We start from the raw sequence: 15,765 nt of genomic DNA, 5'->3' as shown, positions 1-15,765 counted from the left end.
AAAGATCGCTACTTTTTCTTACCAGGTGTATAAAGCATCAGATCCCTGGGATGTACTTTGAGTGGCAGCATTCATTTTGGATTGTTGCAACTGAGGTCTGCAAATCTGCGCTAGCCGTATGGTAAGATACTTTTTTTTTGCATTATTTGGTGCACTATGTTGTCAGCCTTGATCATCATGTCAATAACCGATATGCTTGCGAGAACGGAAAGTCATTTATTTCGACCGCACCACGCCGTCAGTTCTGAACTGTATTTTCAGCGCACTATTTTGTATGCATAAACTCTGGTCATAATGACAAAATTTACGGCGCAGATGTGGCCAATTTGTATTGCAAAAGAAAACGTGGTCCTGTAAAACATGACGCGTGTTTTGTGTGATTTTCAGGTTACAACTTCATCGCGCGTGTGTTGTGTGTCTGAAGTGGTCAGTTTCTTTTACAAACTATATTCAAAACTCAGAGTTAAGTCTAGCTTTCTGGGACATGATTTTTAGTTGCGAGCGAATATTTATTATTGTAATTTGCCGTTATGAATGCGCTATTGGAATGGTCTAAACGACGCGTAGCTTTTCACGTGTTTGATCTTTCTCTTGCGCTAATTCCGAGTAGTAGAAGTGTCAGAAAATAGCCGCTTAAAATAGGTTATTTACAGTTGCTACCATAGTTCGTATACTTTATCACACGTACAAACTTGTTCCCACAACAAACGTGATGCTAAGTTACGGATTTCTTTATTTTTTCAGTTCGAGTGTATCATACAAACCCCAAAGCATCTGTGTCGTACGTTGTTTTGGCTGCAGCTTTGACAACTTTTAAAACGTTCTGTTTGCAGCAATGATGCGCTGCACACTAAATTTAGCAGCCGCGGTCGGAGTGCGACTACCATTTTTTGAATCTGTTTTTTTCCTTTGTAGTTTCTTTTTAGTTCTTGCGGCAATCTATTCAAAGGAAAGCTATTGATTTGAAGCTTCCAGTTATGACGACGTCTTTCTTCTACAGGTGTTCGATCACAAAGGCACTACAAGTATAAGGGGGCAAGCACTGACTACCGTTTAACGAATAGATAACGGCAAATATCATTTTGTTTTATGTTTCCAGCGTCAACAACACATCCACATGGGAAGCCGTGCACTGCCAGATGTCGCAACCAATGTAACCAAGTTAATATGGCCGGCCTCACTGAGCATGCAGCTTATTTCAAGCTGAGTAAATCAGACAAGAAAGTTGCCTGAGGGCCAACAGATAGTGCTTTATTTTGCATTTTTACTCCACGGTCTAGCTGCACTTCCACTTTCCAAAAGTTTTCTGTCTTAATGGGATTTATGAATGTTGCTTTTATTTCCAGGTGCCATCTGCGAAAGGAAATACATTGTTATGCACGCTGCTCAAGTCCATATCTTTAAAGGCTGCATGGAGCTGCTGCCCCTACAACCGACCACAAAAGAAGCTGCGATGAACGCAGCGCCTTCCTCCAACCTGGGACCTGAGAACACCTTGCCAAGGGACGCAAAGACAGGAGGAGCACTGAAGTCTAAGAGTTCTGCCTAAATGTTTCCATGCCCTGTAACACGTGCACACCTAATAAATCACCATGCAGTGAACCTTTCAGCTGTATTAATTTCTGTGCATGGATATCCTCAGCATGCTTTATTTAAATAAAAAGCTGCATAAAAAATATCTGCACTGCATAAGAAGGGGATGGCTTTGCAGGTGCCTATTAGTCATAGCACGAAAAAGCAACTAGCCGGATTGCCAATTGCTCTTGCTGGATGCCAATAATGCAAAACCACTGGGCAAGATTGGATTGGGAATATTGGGTAGCCGATAAATCTGGCTGGATGCAAGTTGTGAATATCCAGTGAATAAGCATGGATACAAGACATTGGATGGCCAGCGAGCTTGGCGGGATGGCCGTGATATAACAACCAGTGAGTGAGCTTGGGTGGAAGATATTGAGTAGCCATTGAGTGCCGTTGAATGCCAGTAAACAAGGTAGTATGCCAATACTGGTTTTGATAGGAGAGCCATTCAAATTGGTTGGCATATATCTTGGCTCTTTGTGCGCCAGAATCAGACGCCAATATTGACCAATATTGCGACCAATATATCCCAATATTGGACCATTGGAGGTCCATTGACGGCGTGCTGCTTGGGCAGTGACCTAATGGCCACTGAGGCTAAAGGGAAGTAACGGGGTACTTGGGTGGAAGACCCCCTCTGGCCAAGGGCTCTCCTATCTTAGGAGGTAGGTTGCAGGGGCCTAGCAAGTCTAATTCTCATCTTGGCGCTACGAGTAAAAATAAGAAAAATCAAAGCAGCCGTCAAGCGGCGGCTGCTCCAAGAGCAGTATGTGGTGACGTGGAAGTGGGGCCTTCTGGTGCAGGCGGGAGCTCTGGGGCTTCCCCTGCAGAATGCGTGTTCTGTGGCAAAACCTTTGCCACGCGGAATGGTCTGACAATTCACAAAGGCAAAATGCATAAGGGTGTGTTGGCTAGGTTGGATGATGGTGTAGTGGGGCACCAGAAAGTAAGGGCATTGGCCCCTTCAGGTAGTAAGGTCCTGGCTCCCCGAAGGGATTGTGGTGCGCATGTCGCCAGACCTGAGGTTGCTCCGGCCGCCCTTGGTGGTCGGAGTGATGAAGTTCTATGTGTTCTCCCTAGGGCCCGGGCACGGGCAATGAGAGAAACTGAGGATCATAGAGGTCAACCCAGAGACATAGACTATGACAAGACACTGGGGACTGGAACACGCATCAGTCGGAGGGAGGAGGAGGCCTGGGATCCCAAGAGGAAGGCCCAAAGGCCTCCGAATATATTGCTGACAATGAAGTGAGCGGTGAATGGCATACCATGATTCATGCCCATGAAAAGCACGATCCGCGTCAAATGGATCTAGTGAGTGGAAGTGGTGATTCTATTGTGCTCCGCGGAACAGATGCAGAGGTGTTAGTACCATTGGTGGAAAAGGGGGCTGAACTCCTGGCGAAAGCGCGAACTGTGATTGTGGACCGCGCCACAATTAATAGCCCGGAACCCACAGATAGTCGGCGTGCAAGTAGCCAGCGAGGGAGACCCCCTGAGTACACCAGCACACTCTGGTTGGGTGTGGCGGCACATCCCGCAGTTCGGGATGGCGCAATTAATAATCCTGAGACTGCGGTGAATCGGAGTGCTTCCATACCTGCCTTGGGTGATGTGTCGAGTTCAGCAGAGCGGGTGCCAATGCGGGCTCTCCCACGAAAATCTCTCCATGAAGTGATTGTTGAGAGAAGTCTTTCTGTGTCTGTTAGGGGCTCTGCCCCTGCAGGCGCAATTTTTCTTTCTCCCGCCCCGGCAGACGGGGTTGTGTGAGCCCTCGCCCAGGCAGACGCGATTTTCGGCCAGTGCCGTGACCAGGAGGTGGGGTTGTCTCTGGAGGAGTGGAGACTGATTGGTGCGTATCCCAGACGTAGTGGAGTAGGGTCCACTCAGGAAGTGGATAAAGCAGGGTTGGTTTCTCCACACCGCGCTGATCAATCCGCCTTCGCGAGGTCCTCCCCACCTGATGCAATTGAGAATGATTCTTCTTCCCCCATTGATTCTGGGGACGAAGCAGTCACTGGACGCCCGGGTTCCCGACGCGCACGTGTTTTCAGCAGCAGCAGTAGCGATGACGAGATACCTATTTTGACAACGAGACAGGGCACGAGCTCATCAGTGTCAACTGCAAGGGCTCGCCGTTTGGATGCCTTGCGGCGAGAGGTATGTAGTTCGGACTCAGACGATTCACAGCCCTTACCGACGCATGACATTTGCCGTGAATGTGGCAGGGCATTTAAAACAAAGGTTGGGCTGAGCCTCCACAGAAAGCATGCCCATCTAGCTTCCAACAATGCCGATATAAACATCTCCAAGACGAAACCTCGATGGACACCTGAGGAAAATCATCGAATGGCAGTACGGGGGGTTCAGATCGTCAAGGAGGCTAAGCAGCAACATAAACATGTATACAATATGAATGAACGCCTGCTCAAATTATTTAAGCAACGGACACTGGACAGCATTAAATCGCACAGACGGCAGCCTTAATATAAGAGGCTAGTCCAGTCCCTCATGGCTACGGACTTAGAACCCCTTCCAGAGGAGCAGGAAGCTTGGGGAGAAGAAGGTGCAACAACTGGTCCGTCTGCTGTTCGGGAGGTGACTACTCCCCATGATGTACTGAGGGAGGAGCTCGTAGCTCTGCTCAACAAGCCCTGTCCCAGGTCCTTTGCAGCCGATTCCTTGTGGACATTGGGAAAGCTATACCGTGACGGTGAGAACATAATGCTACCACTAAATAATTACCTACGAGACAACTTCTTTCACGATGAGCGGCCGCAGTGCGCTTCCCCTTCAGCACGTGGCCAGGGAAGCACACATGTTAACAGTAGAAGGAAGAGGCGAAGGATTGAGTACGCTCGAACCCAGACGGCCTTCAAGAAGAACCAAAGTACCTGTGCAAGGGACATTCTCGATGGCTCTAAAGTGGCCACAGTGAAAGACCCCTCACGTTTTTTAGAGACCTGGAAGCGTGTTATGGAGGCGCCACACCCTTCAGTGGAGCTAAGACTGGAGCAGATAGAAGCCCGTGAGGTCTCTCTCTTCAAGCCAATCACGACCAAAGAAATAAATGACGCAATGCCGAAACTAAATTCGGCGCCTGCACCAGATGCTTTCACAGAGAGAGATGTTAGGGCAGTGCCGGTGCCTGTCCTTAAGGTCGTCCTGACCCTTATTATGTTTGTCGGGCGTCTCCCTGTTTGCCTCAGGGATGCCCGTACCATTTTCAGCCCGAAGAAAGACGATGCGAGGGAGCCCGGGGATTTTCGGCCCATTACGGTCGCCCCGGTCTTGGTCCGGCTATTTCATAAAGTGCTTGCCGCTCGGTTACAGAGGGAAGTCCCCCTCGACTTTAGGCAAAGGGCATTCATCCCCGTCGACGGGTGTGCTGAGAATGTGTACCTGTTGGCGGGGGGGCTTCACGAGGCTCGGCACCGATACCGACCATTGTACATGGCCTTGCTTGACATCGCCAAGGCATTCGATCGGGTGACGAAAGAAGCTATACTTGAAGGACTTTCCAGGAAGGGTGTGGACGCACAATTTCTTAAGTACATCTCTAATTTCTACCAGACGGCCGACACAGACTTGACTTTTCAGGGGGCATCATTATACGCCAAGCCTACTCGCGGAGTGAGACAGGGAGACCCCCTGTCTCCTATGCTCTTTAACTTAGTCATTGATGGCTGGCAGGCGTCGTGCCCGGCAGGTATTTCCTTCAGAAGTGACTCGCTGGCGGTCAATGCTATAGCATTCGCCGACGATTTGGTTTTGCTTGCATCGACACCTGAAGGTCTCCAGGACCTCCCTGATAATCTGTTTGCATATCTCGGTCCGAGAGGCCTGGAGATAAATGCTCTGAAAAGCCTCACAGTTTCTATCCCACCGGATGCGAAAAGAAAAATAACAAAAATTGAACCAGACTATCGGTTCCATATCGGCACCAATATCATTCCGGCGGCGACGACCGAGACATCATGGAGGTATCTCGGTCTCCTTTATACTCCGATGGGAATGAAGCCAACAAGGATAGAGACTGAGTTGAAACAACGTCTGCAGCGCGTACGTGCCGCGCCTCTGAAGCCGCTGCAACGCATGGTGGTGCTCCGCACCTATCTACTACCTCGGTTTCTTCATAGGCTCGTGCTTGGCCCGGCCTTAATCAAAATGCTAACTGAACCGGACAAGGCTGGCCGGGCGGCTGTGCGGCGGTGGTTACGCCTTCCACATGATATTGCACATCCCATCTTTCATGCACCAGTAGCTGATGGAGGTCTTGGAATTATGTCCATGCGTACCACGGTGCCATGCCTGCGATTACGACGGATGGCCACAATGGAAAGCTCTGAAAATGAATCCTGTAGGGAGAACTTCTCCAGGACTTTCATGACAGATGAGTTGGAGAAGGTGCGCATGTCGTTTTATAACAAGGTGCAGCTGGACACTGCAAAGAAGATAAGGACTATTGGCGGCAACAGCTATACTTGAGTGCATGGCGCAGCGTTGCGGGGCGCAGGTAATGCCCCTGGAGTATGCACTTGGATCAGGGAAGGAACATCGTTGTTATGTGGCAGGGACTTCATCGACATCATTAAGTTCCGCTTTAACTGCATGCCAGTCCTTGCCCGGACGAAGAGGGGGGGGGGTGGAAATGAGTATATTCAGTGCCGAGCAGGGTGCTCGGCCCCGGAGACCCTGTGGCATGTTAATCCAGATTTGCCACAGGACTGTCATACCCGCACCACTCGCCATGACAGCATTGTCCACTACATTGCCGGAAGGGCTAAGGAGTTGGGATTTAGGGTCGCCGTTGGCCCTCACTACCGTACCACTCAGGGAAGAAAGATACCGGACTTTGTCCTCACAAGAGATGGCCAAACTGTCGTTCTCGATGCCCAAGTGGTAGGTGGGCGAGGAGTGTCCATAGCCCTTGCTCACGACATCAAATCCCTCAAATACGCAATTCCAAATTTAATTGCGCAACAGCCTGGAAATTCCAAGCCGATACTCTCGGCGGTGACAATATCGTATCGTGGGGTCTGGGCACCTGCGACAGTGTCGATTCTGCGTGACCTCGGCTTTTCCCAGAATGATTTTAAGATTCTAACACTTCGCTGCCTGCAGAGGGGGGGGGGGGGGGGGGGGGGGTTCGCGGTTTCCGCGTGCACCAATGTATGACGGCCTTCAAAAGGTGCTGAGTGTGGGGACCTCCACTTCACCAATCCCACACACATTCTAACATCGAGGGTACTACTGCCCTGGAACAATGTGCATACGTTCCTCTTATTCTCGCGCTAGTCTCGCCTTCCAACTCCATTGGTTGTGCGCGGCGCATTGGCTCCCCGAGGGCAGTCTCGTCCTTCGCGGGGGGTCAAGGCGGGAGGTGGGGAGGACCGCAAAAAAAAAAAAAAGCCAAATGCCTCATCTAATTAGTGACGCGAATGAATGGATTAACGAGATTCCCACTGTCCCTATCTACTACCTAGCGAAACCACAGCCAAGAGAACGGGCTTGGCAAAATCAGCGGGGAAAGAAGACCCTGTTGAGCTTGACTCTAATCTGATTCTGTGAAGAGACATGAGAGGTGTAGCATAAGTGGGAGGTCGCGGGATACGGCCTCGTTTCGGCGGGGTCCTCGTAGCCGTCAGTGAAATACCACTACTCTCATCGTTCTTTACTTACTCAGTGGAGCGGAAAGCGGACAAATGTGTTGTCCACGCTTCTAGCGCCAAGTGCGGGTTCCCGTGATCCCTTCGGGGCGTTGCGGAAGTGCTGCACGATCTGTTCCGAGGACAGTGTCAGGCGGGGAGTTTGACTGGGCGGTACATCTGTCAAACGGTAACGCAGGTGTCCTAAGGCGAGCTCAGTAAGGACAGAAACCTCGAGTATATATATATATATATATATATATATATATATATATATATATATATATATATATATATATATATATATATATATATATATATATATATAGACTTAAGGTAGGTGACACACGGTAGAAAAAACAACACTTTATTCCGACGTTTCGGCCGGGGTCCGGCCTTTGTCAAGGAATGTAGCTACATTCCTTGACAAAGGCCGGACCCCGGCCGAAACGTCGGAATAAAGTGTTGTTTTTTCTACCGTGTGTCACCTACCTTAAGTCTATGCCCTACCGGACCCATTCGAGCTTCAACCCCCTTCATATATATATATATATATATATATATATATATATATATATATATATATATATATATATATATATATATATATATATATATATATATATATATATATATAATTCAAGGCAAGCAGGAAGCGAAAAGTATGCAAGGCGTTCTTTTCAAGCGGGGCACACATACTTTGGTTCTGAAAATTCTTGGGGCATCATTAGGGGAGTTGTGACAGATGACTGGAGGAAGCATTGGAAACGTATGTCCATTTTATTACGTCCCTCCTAGAACTTCCCACAAAGTACAAAATAGTGCGCGCCGCTTACGAATTGGTTGTCGGTTTACCATCCAGGTAGTAGCAACAGTCCAGCTATATATAGACACGCATGTCATGTCAGCCTTTACGCTCTGTTGTTCACTTTGACTACTCATAACTCAATGGCCTATGCAGAGCGCCAGCCACGCTCAGAAGTGTGATGCTCGAACGCGGAGCAGAATATCATGCGAATATGACATTCGCCAACTTCAGACCGCATTCTTAGTTCAGAATGGAGATATTACCCTGCGTCACAGACACGGTCATTTTGCGGTGCAGGAAAGCGGCGAAACGCTGCAGGTATATCTAATCGGATTGTGGTTATCGGTTCTGGCTTGCACTGCTGAAGCTGTGCTGTGCAAAGCATAATAGCGCCCGTGACTTCATTTGAATCCCTCCCATTCAGAAAATCAGACAAGCAACAAAACAAAGTTATTTACACACAAGATAAGAAAAGCACAACCACAGTGAGAAACGTGATGAGCAAAAACGAGAAGCAGAACGATCTGCCGTATTTGCCCATCTGCATGAATCCTGCTCTTCTGGCTCATTTTGGTACTGGGACAAAATTAGTTTTTAGCGGAACCGAATAAAGAGTAGTCTCAGTCGAGGGAATCGTAGTCGAGATGTCGTAAAAGAACCAGGATCGTTACGGTTTGCAGGCAATTTAGCTGCCCTTCCGCACCTGTTGTGGCGGTAGCCGTAAACATCCCAATAATCTAGTGGCGCGGAGGCCACTAAGGGGTTCTAGAAGTACGGAGAAAACTGGAGCGCAGGTTGCCTATAGGAGACAATATTGATTTGCAGTGGACACTGTCGGGTTGCTGCTCTTGATGATGTTGATATATGTACGAGAAATCGGTTTGTTTTTCTTTCTGGGGTTTAACGCCTAAAAGCGACTGAAGCTATGAAATGCAGCAGTTAAAGGCTCCGAAAATGTCGACCACCTGGGCTTCTTCAACGTGGACTCGCCAAGCACCGCAAACGGGCACCATGCTTTTCGCCTCCATCGAAAAGTGCCGCCGCAGCCGGGATTAGAACCCGCATCTTTGGCCGCAGCAGTTGAATCCATTAACCACAACACCGCCACGGTAGAGCTGTTCCGAGAAATATGCGCATCTTAGATCAGCATTTGAAAGCAATGATGGAGCAGACATTTACACTTCGCTGCTGTTAACTGCGACTCTGGCGATGATCATGAAAAAGATGTAAAGTGATGGTTTGAAGGGCCAAGTTAGCATCATGGCCTCTAAAACCGATATAAGATCCTAAGGTAACCTCTCTCTATTTCACCTCTATTTAGCACTTACTGGACACTGCGTGTTACTCAAGCCCTTTCATGAGAGTGAGATATGGGCGCTGCGTGTTTGCGCTGTATCTAACTGATAAATTTCTTGTTTTTACTTGAGATCAGTACACTTGAGGTTAGAATGAGAGCATGTCGGTTTCCTGTCTGCAGCCATATAGCACTGACGTCCTATTAACTATTGCTTTTTCTCGGACAGGTTGACCCTAAAGGAAAGATAGTGTCACCTTGGCTCAGCGAGACGGTGAAGCAACGCTACGCGGCACGCGTTCTTGGCTGTCTGACCAGCGCCGATCCCAGCATCTTTCCTGAAGTGCCTGCCTTGGAGGTGGCATACGCCGCCTTCAAATGGCACACTGACGAGAACGACACTCAGATATCGGAGGTATGCAAGGGATGATTCACCGAAGCGTCACTCAAAGGGATATACAGCTTGTTAATTCGAATAACACATCATGTTTCAATAAGATACTAATCTGCAAGAACTCGCGAGATTACCCAGGGTTGAGTGCATATATTGTGCGAATGCATGTTACTTGCTTTGGTACTAAAAGAAAAGTTGCTTTCGAAGATTACTCTGTTGAGCTCTACTTAAGCGTGCCCTGATTACGGTGTTCATTTTTCAAGCATCATTTTAAACGACATCACAGAACACAACGACACCGCAGATAGACGTGGAAAGGGTGATGTGAAAGAGACAATTGGTTATCGCTCTAAATTCTAGCACATTCTTGTTCATGCCATAAGCCTGCTGATATGCAGGTTAGAGTCCTTTATACGGCAGCTACAAAGCTGGTGTGCTGGCACATTAGCCACAAGAAGCCCTGGTAGGCCTAGCATAAAAAAATCTTGAAGTCAACCTGTGTTTGGTGTCCTACAATATCGGCAAATTGTGGTGGGCAGCTGACATGGATCTACCATGCTCGTCCTGCCACAGTAATTCTCTGTCGCCGTATATGTTTTTACGGCTACGAAAATATTATTGCGAGGACTCGTATACAAAGCAACATTTTCATCTTAGACGCGAAATTGAAAACGCAGCAGCATCTCTTCCGGTTCGCGCTAATTTAGCGGTATTCGAGAGGTTCGTTACGGTGTTCCGAATTATTGCTGATCAGTGCTCTCTTGTTCAATTGTTGAAACATCATCCTGTTCGTGCTTATACGATTCCCTTGCAACATGGAATTCTGATAAGCAATGTCCTGAATGCACTTCGAGCAATATCTTTGGTGCACGATTTGTAGACTCTACTAGCCTTCCTGACCATTCCCACGCTCACACATGCCCTGTTTGGAGCCACTAGAATCGTCATAATATATTTTATTTTTCCATATTTTAATATTTTGGTTCACGCCATTGAAATAGCGCACCGCAGGAGACTTCTTTTCAAAGCATCACGGGGTAATGTTTCCGCGGTTATCAAGGTGAAAAAAATACCGAATGCTGATCATTCGAACGGCACTAAACAAGGAAACAAACATCTGTACGCAGGCGAGTGGCCTTGGTAACAATTAAACATGCCAAATAGCACAACAAAGATCTTCCGCTGGCTTTGTTGGGGAAATCTACCACAAGCCTCAGAGTGTACTGGAAAGACGGTGAAAATGCTAGAAGCAAAACGTCGATCGTGAGGGTTTCTGATGAGTGATGTGGCAATACTCTGTCATCAAATAAGGAAGTTGACAAGCAGCATCGCGTTGCCGGTGTTGTTTTATTGTAATCTTTTCTTGCTGCCTTTTAAAATTATTCTTACATTGAATCTCGTCGTGGCAGCATGACTTTGAGGGTCTGACCAAGGTCAAAATGATATTTCGAGAAACAATGAAAAACAAGTAAATGGTGTTCACACCAGGAATCAATCCCCCAACCTTCTATGCTCTAACCGAGGGCGCTAGCAAGTAAACGTCCTGATAACGAGTCAAAAAATCTGCTTGTTTAGAGTAAGGGCGTCGGCGTATGTTGAAAGCATTGGTTCTACGAGGGCAGAGGTCATCAACCACCGCGTTTGGAGCGTCGCGCATGCCTAGTCCCGATCAGCTGTCACCACGAGCACGCTTAAAGACGGCAGTGCTCTCAACATTTTATAGGGAGTAGAGGAATCCGCTGCAGTGAAATAGACCTTCAAGCTCACAAAGTGACGTTTATTGAACGTAATCCTCCAACGATACACACAGTCACCGGGTCCCTTGAGGTTGCGAGGAGCAAGGTTCTGATGCATGCACAAAGTTACCAAGATTGCGCGCCGCAGGCACCCAGTGTCATGCTGCGATCTCTCTCACCGGAACCGTAGGGCAGCCTCTTTGGAGAGGGTAGGTGACCAAACCAAGGTGTGCCTGTGAGGAATCGCTGAGATGCGATTAACAGGCTCGAGCTGAGTTTTAAGGTATGGCCCCTAGCGGACTAGCCCGAGTGTAGAAAGATCTACACGAACAAAAGCCGCCGGATAAGAACATAGCGTATGCACCTTGAGATATATCGGAGAGTCCTCTCTCGACCAAAGGCGCTAAAGAAAGAGGCTAGTGGGACACCGGGACGGAGCTGTGGCCGAAGGACAGTCAAGTCTTCAGCACACCTCTACGCATCGTCAGGCAGCAGAAGAGGATATAGGTGACTACCACGGGAATCAGAGGTGGCCGAGAAAATGGCAACGGCGGGAAGCCCGAATCCCAAATCCTCCGCTCCTGAAATGCCCCATTCGTCGTTACCATAAATGCTGAGTTACGTTTTTAAATTCTCTTTCTTGGTCTCCAATGTACTAGACATTTAACATTAAAAATAGGTCTTTTTAGCTCGGGAAGCTTGCTTCTGGCAATGCATATTTTAAAAATAGCGTCATAAGGCGTTATATTGTTGCCTAAACCATAGGCTCCGCTTCTAAGGCATTTTAAATTGCGCGTCGCATAATTCCAGGTGTCTAACCTAAAAAAAATTGCGCATTTCTGGCGTTACATGTTCGATCTGTAACTGCGATAGACAGTAAAACGAGACAAAGGTGATGACTACATAGTATGAAACAACAGTGAACAAATTGTGATTCAGTTTGCGAGCCGAGGCAACGTTGTCGACAAGCGGACTTATCGAAACGTTGGCTCGACTTGTGAACTTAGCCTAACCTTCAAACCTTGTTCAGTGCTTTTGATATTGCCGACAAATGCAATTTAATGACTGGACGCGGCTTTTCTGTTGACGGCGTTAGTAGTCTTAATATAATTTAGTCCCTTAAGGAAAACAAATAAGTTAATTTGTGAATTTTAGTTGCTTAGTTGCTTAGTTGCTTATTTAAGGAGCTTTTTCATGTAGGAAACTTCCGCCTTGCTCCCAAATTGACCTGTGCAGACGCTGTTGCGCAACACACACTGGGTTTAAAATAACAACCTGTAAACAATTCAAATAACCCCCAGTACAGACATGCCTGAAAAATTCTTTACATTACCATATTGCAAAAGATTTAGCCAGTTTTACTTGACATCTGCAGGTGGTTAGCACAGTTCCTGTGGTAGCCAACTCAGACGTCAGTAAATGTTGTAAATCTGAAGAAAAATTTGCTTCCATTTGTGATGCACAGTAAGAACTGAGATGTTGTGATCCGAAAAAAACCATAGTTCCTTCTCTACGGCTTTTCTACATAGGAATCCATCCCCTTGTAGACTAGGCGTGGTATTGCACGCTGGATCCCATTCGCACATTATGCGAAAAGGCCGGCCCATATAGACACAATGGCCTTTAACCAAGCCGTGTGAACGAGCCTGGGCAGTATTGGCGTGGAATGTGACTCAGGAAGCAATTCTCCCGGTCAACTCGATTGTCATCTGATCCTCCCATTTCACTGTATATGCCCAGTTTACAGCCCCTGGTACGTGATGTCATCTTGTGACGTCATGCAATCCGTTGACCTGTCAGTGACCGTCATTGTCGCCTACCAACTACCTCCTGCCAGATATATATCGGTTATTGTGTACACATGTACTCCAGCGTCATTTTCTGCTGGAGTGGCCTAGGGTAGCGTTGCGGAGACGTCTCTTAGACTGAGCTTTCCTCGCGACCTTCTCTCTAATTATTGCGCGTTACAGTACTTGTTCCTGACATTGCTGTGGCAGAAAAACAGTGAAGCATCACATTGTATTCGTGATATCTAGTAGGTGGCAAAGCAGAAACATTGAAATTCCTCCCATATTGAGTGAAGAGGGAAGAGGAGGGCATGAAAGGCAACCGTTGATTTTGGTTATTGCCAGAATAAAGGAATGCGCATTCAGGATGTTGCTGCTACGAAAGGAAGCCAGATGTCCACTGGCTACTATGGAAGAAGAAGGGTATGATGGGCTAAAGAATTTACATCTCGTAGGGTAGTGTTGCTAAGAGAATCCGCGGGTAGTTACTGTGAGGAAAAAGCCTACGGTGAGAGTGGAAGAGGAGTGAGCGCTAGAGGAGGGCATGAATGAAAAATGGACGATACTTACTGGTGGAGAGAGAGAAGGAACGCAGCAAATGAAAGACACGCGAAACGAGAAGATGAGAAAGTAGAGGATTGCGCAGTGAGGAAACGCTGGAGGGGTGGCACTAGGCAGGTGTCGCCTGTTGAGTAATATGCTGCGGTGAAACATCTTCGTTTGTTAATTTAGGTTTGCTTTGGTTTGTGGGGTTTATCGTTTCAAAGCAACTCGGGCTATGAGAGACGCCGTAGTGGAGGACGCCGGAAATATCGACCACATGGGGTTCTTTAACGTGCACTGACATCGCACAGCACATGGGCGCCTTGCTTGGGTTAGAGTCGCAGCGGCGACCTTTCTACCTAGAAGCAGTGAATAAGGCGGACCTTTGGGTGGCCATTACGGTCCAATGCTTGTTTACATAGTGTTCCAAACGATTCGTCCCGTTGAGACTTATGCGTTTATATAGAGATAAGCCCTAATTGTAAATTTGTGTTATTACCTCTGTTGAATTCTTTATCTGAGACTATTGCAGGACGAAAATACCCAAAGAGCTGCCCTCAAATTTCGCATGCCGATTGCCGTATTACTCGCCCATTGTTCTTTAAATGACATGTTAACTGCTGCGGAAGGTTGCCTGTTTGCGAGGTTTGCTATTACAGAGGTCACCTGTTTAAGTCTACTGATATATATATTTATTTCTGTGTCAAACCTTGCCATAACTGATGCTGATAAAGGATTAAAATTTTTCATAGTAAGCTCGAGCTGATTCGAACACAAGGAGACAAAATAATGTGTTAAAAATTGAGCCTCTGAAATAAATGTACCATCTCAATTTTTCGGAATAGCAAAGTTAAAGCTCAATGCATTTCCCAATCGTTGCTACTCCATCTTTCGCAGGAACTGACTGAGGAGAAGACATTCTTCATCACCGCCTGCCTCTTCAGCTGTGCAAAGACGGAGGCTGATAACCTTTACGGCGGGGACTGCAAGAAGGCGATGGCGAACTTCGCGCCATTCGCCAAAGCCTTCAAGTGCCCAGAAGGCTCCAACATGAACCCCAAGAAAAAGTGCACTTTCTACAGGTGACCTACAGGCGTCCTCGTTCCAAAGGGTTCCTCCCTCTCTTCCCTTCCCATGCTTCTATCATATTTCCTGTGCTCCGTTCACAGAACTGTGTTATGTGCCATTCACCCCGTTCTTGAGTTGTCAATTGTTTGTTCGCGCCTCGAGTGTTGTTACTTGGTATTTCTATTAGGCTTTGTTGTGATCATCTGTAGGACTGTATTTGCTTCAGTAGACCTGTAGGCTCATTTTGGGGCATGTCTTGCAAACATTGGGGTAGCATAATATATGTGGGCATTTCGGTGGTAAATTGTCCCAACGTATACTTCATGTTACATAATACAACTCGTTTCTTTGTTTTAACGTGCCGCTTTGCTATTCACACTGTCCGTTTAGGAAAGCTTGTTATTCTTGAAACGCTGTTTTGCCCCAGTGCGTCCCAGTCGCTGGGCGGTGATGTCAACTTGAAGTCTGGTCACGGTCTCGTCGAGGTTGTCGTCTTGTGGACCGGCGATATTGTGACTGCGTCGTCGTCACTCGTCGTCGGCGATAGAGGATCTTCGTGTTTTCGCCGTGAAACAACCTGATCTCCAAAGGTTGTTCTATTTAGTTTCTCCTGCGTGAGCTTGGCGACCTTCCGCGCACACTGTCATTGTATTTAAGGCCTAGCGACGGAAAGCGGGCCCTGTACGGCGATGGGGACCTGAACCGACGGCTTGGCTGCGCAATGTCACCGCTACGCAGATAGTTGTCGATCTCTTGCGGTCGTTCACCTGGCCGTGGTCGTGGAGCGTCGACTGCAGATTCGTGGAGGCCGATTCGTCTGTCCGGGAAGCGGCGCAGAATGTGGCCGGCCTCGCCGCAGTGGAAGCACAATGGCCGGTTGTCGATGTCCTCCAGACGTCACACTTC

At 47.6% G+C, this 15,765-nt stretch overlaps 1 protein-coding gene across 1 annotated transcript in view; it reads left to right on the top strand.

Annotated features, from left to right (window-relative positions):
* The window catches only part of LOC146177541 (neprilysin-4-like), a 192,207-nt gene extending 177,323 nt beyond the window's left edge, over positions 1-14,884 (top strand). Inside the window, exons 2-3 of the mRNA XM_084581587.1 lie at positions 9,561-9,746; positions 14,689-14,884. Of these exons, the coding sequence (XP_084437713.1) occupies positions 9,561-9,746; positions 14,689-14,877 (375 nt within the window). The 3' untranslated portion in view covers positions 14,878-14,884. The remainder of the gene's footprint in view (positions 1-9,560; positions 9,747-14,688) is intronic.
* The last annotated feature ends 881 nt before the right edge of the window (positions 14,885-15,765 follow it).

This window comes from Amblyomma maculatum, chromosome 10 (assembly GCF_055883805.1).
Source record: "Amblyomma maculatum isolate TAMU_Amacu chromosome 10, ASM5588380v1, whole genome shotgun sequence".
In the NCBI taxonomy this organism is placed as follows: Eukaryota; Metazoa; Arthropoda; class Arachnida; order Ixodida; family Ixodidae; genus Amblyomma; species Amblyomma maculatum.
This window is presented reverse-complemented; position numbering and strand designations above follow the sequence as displayed.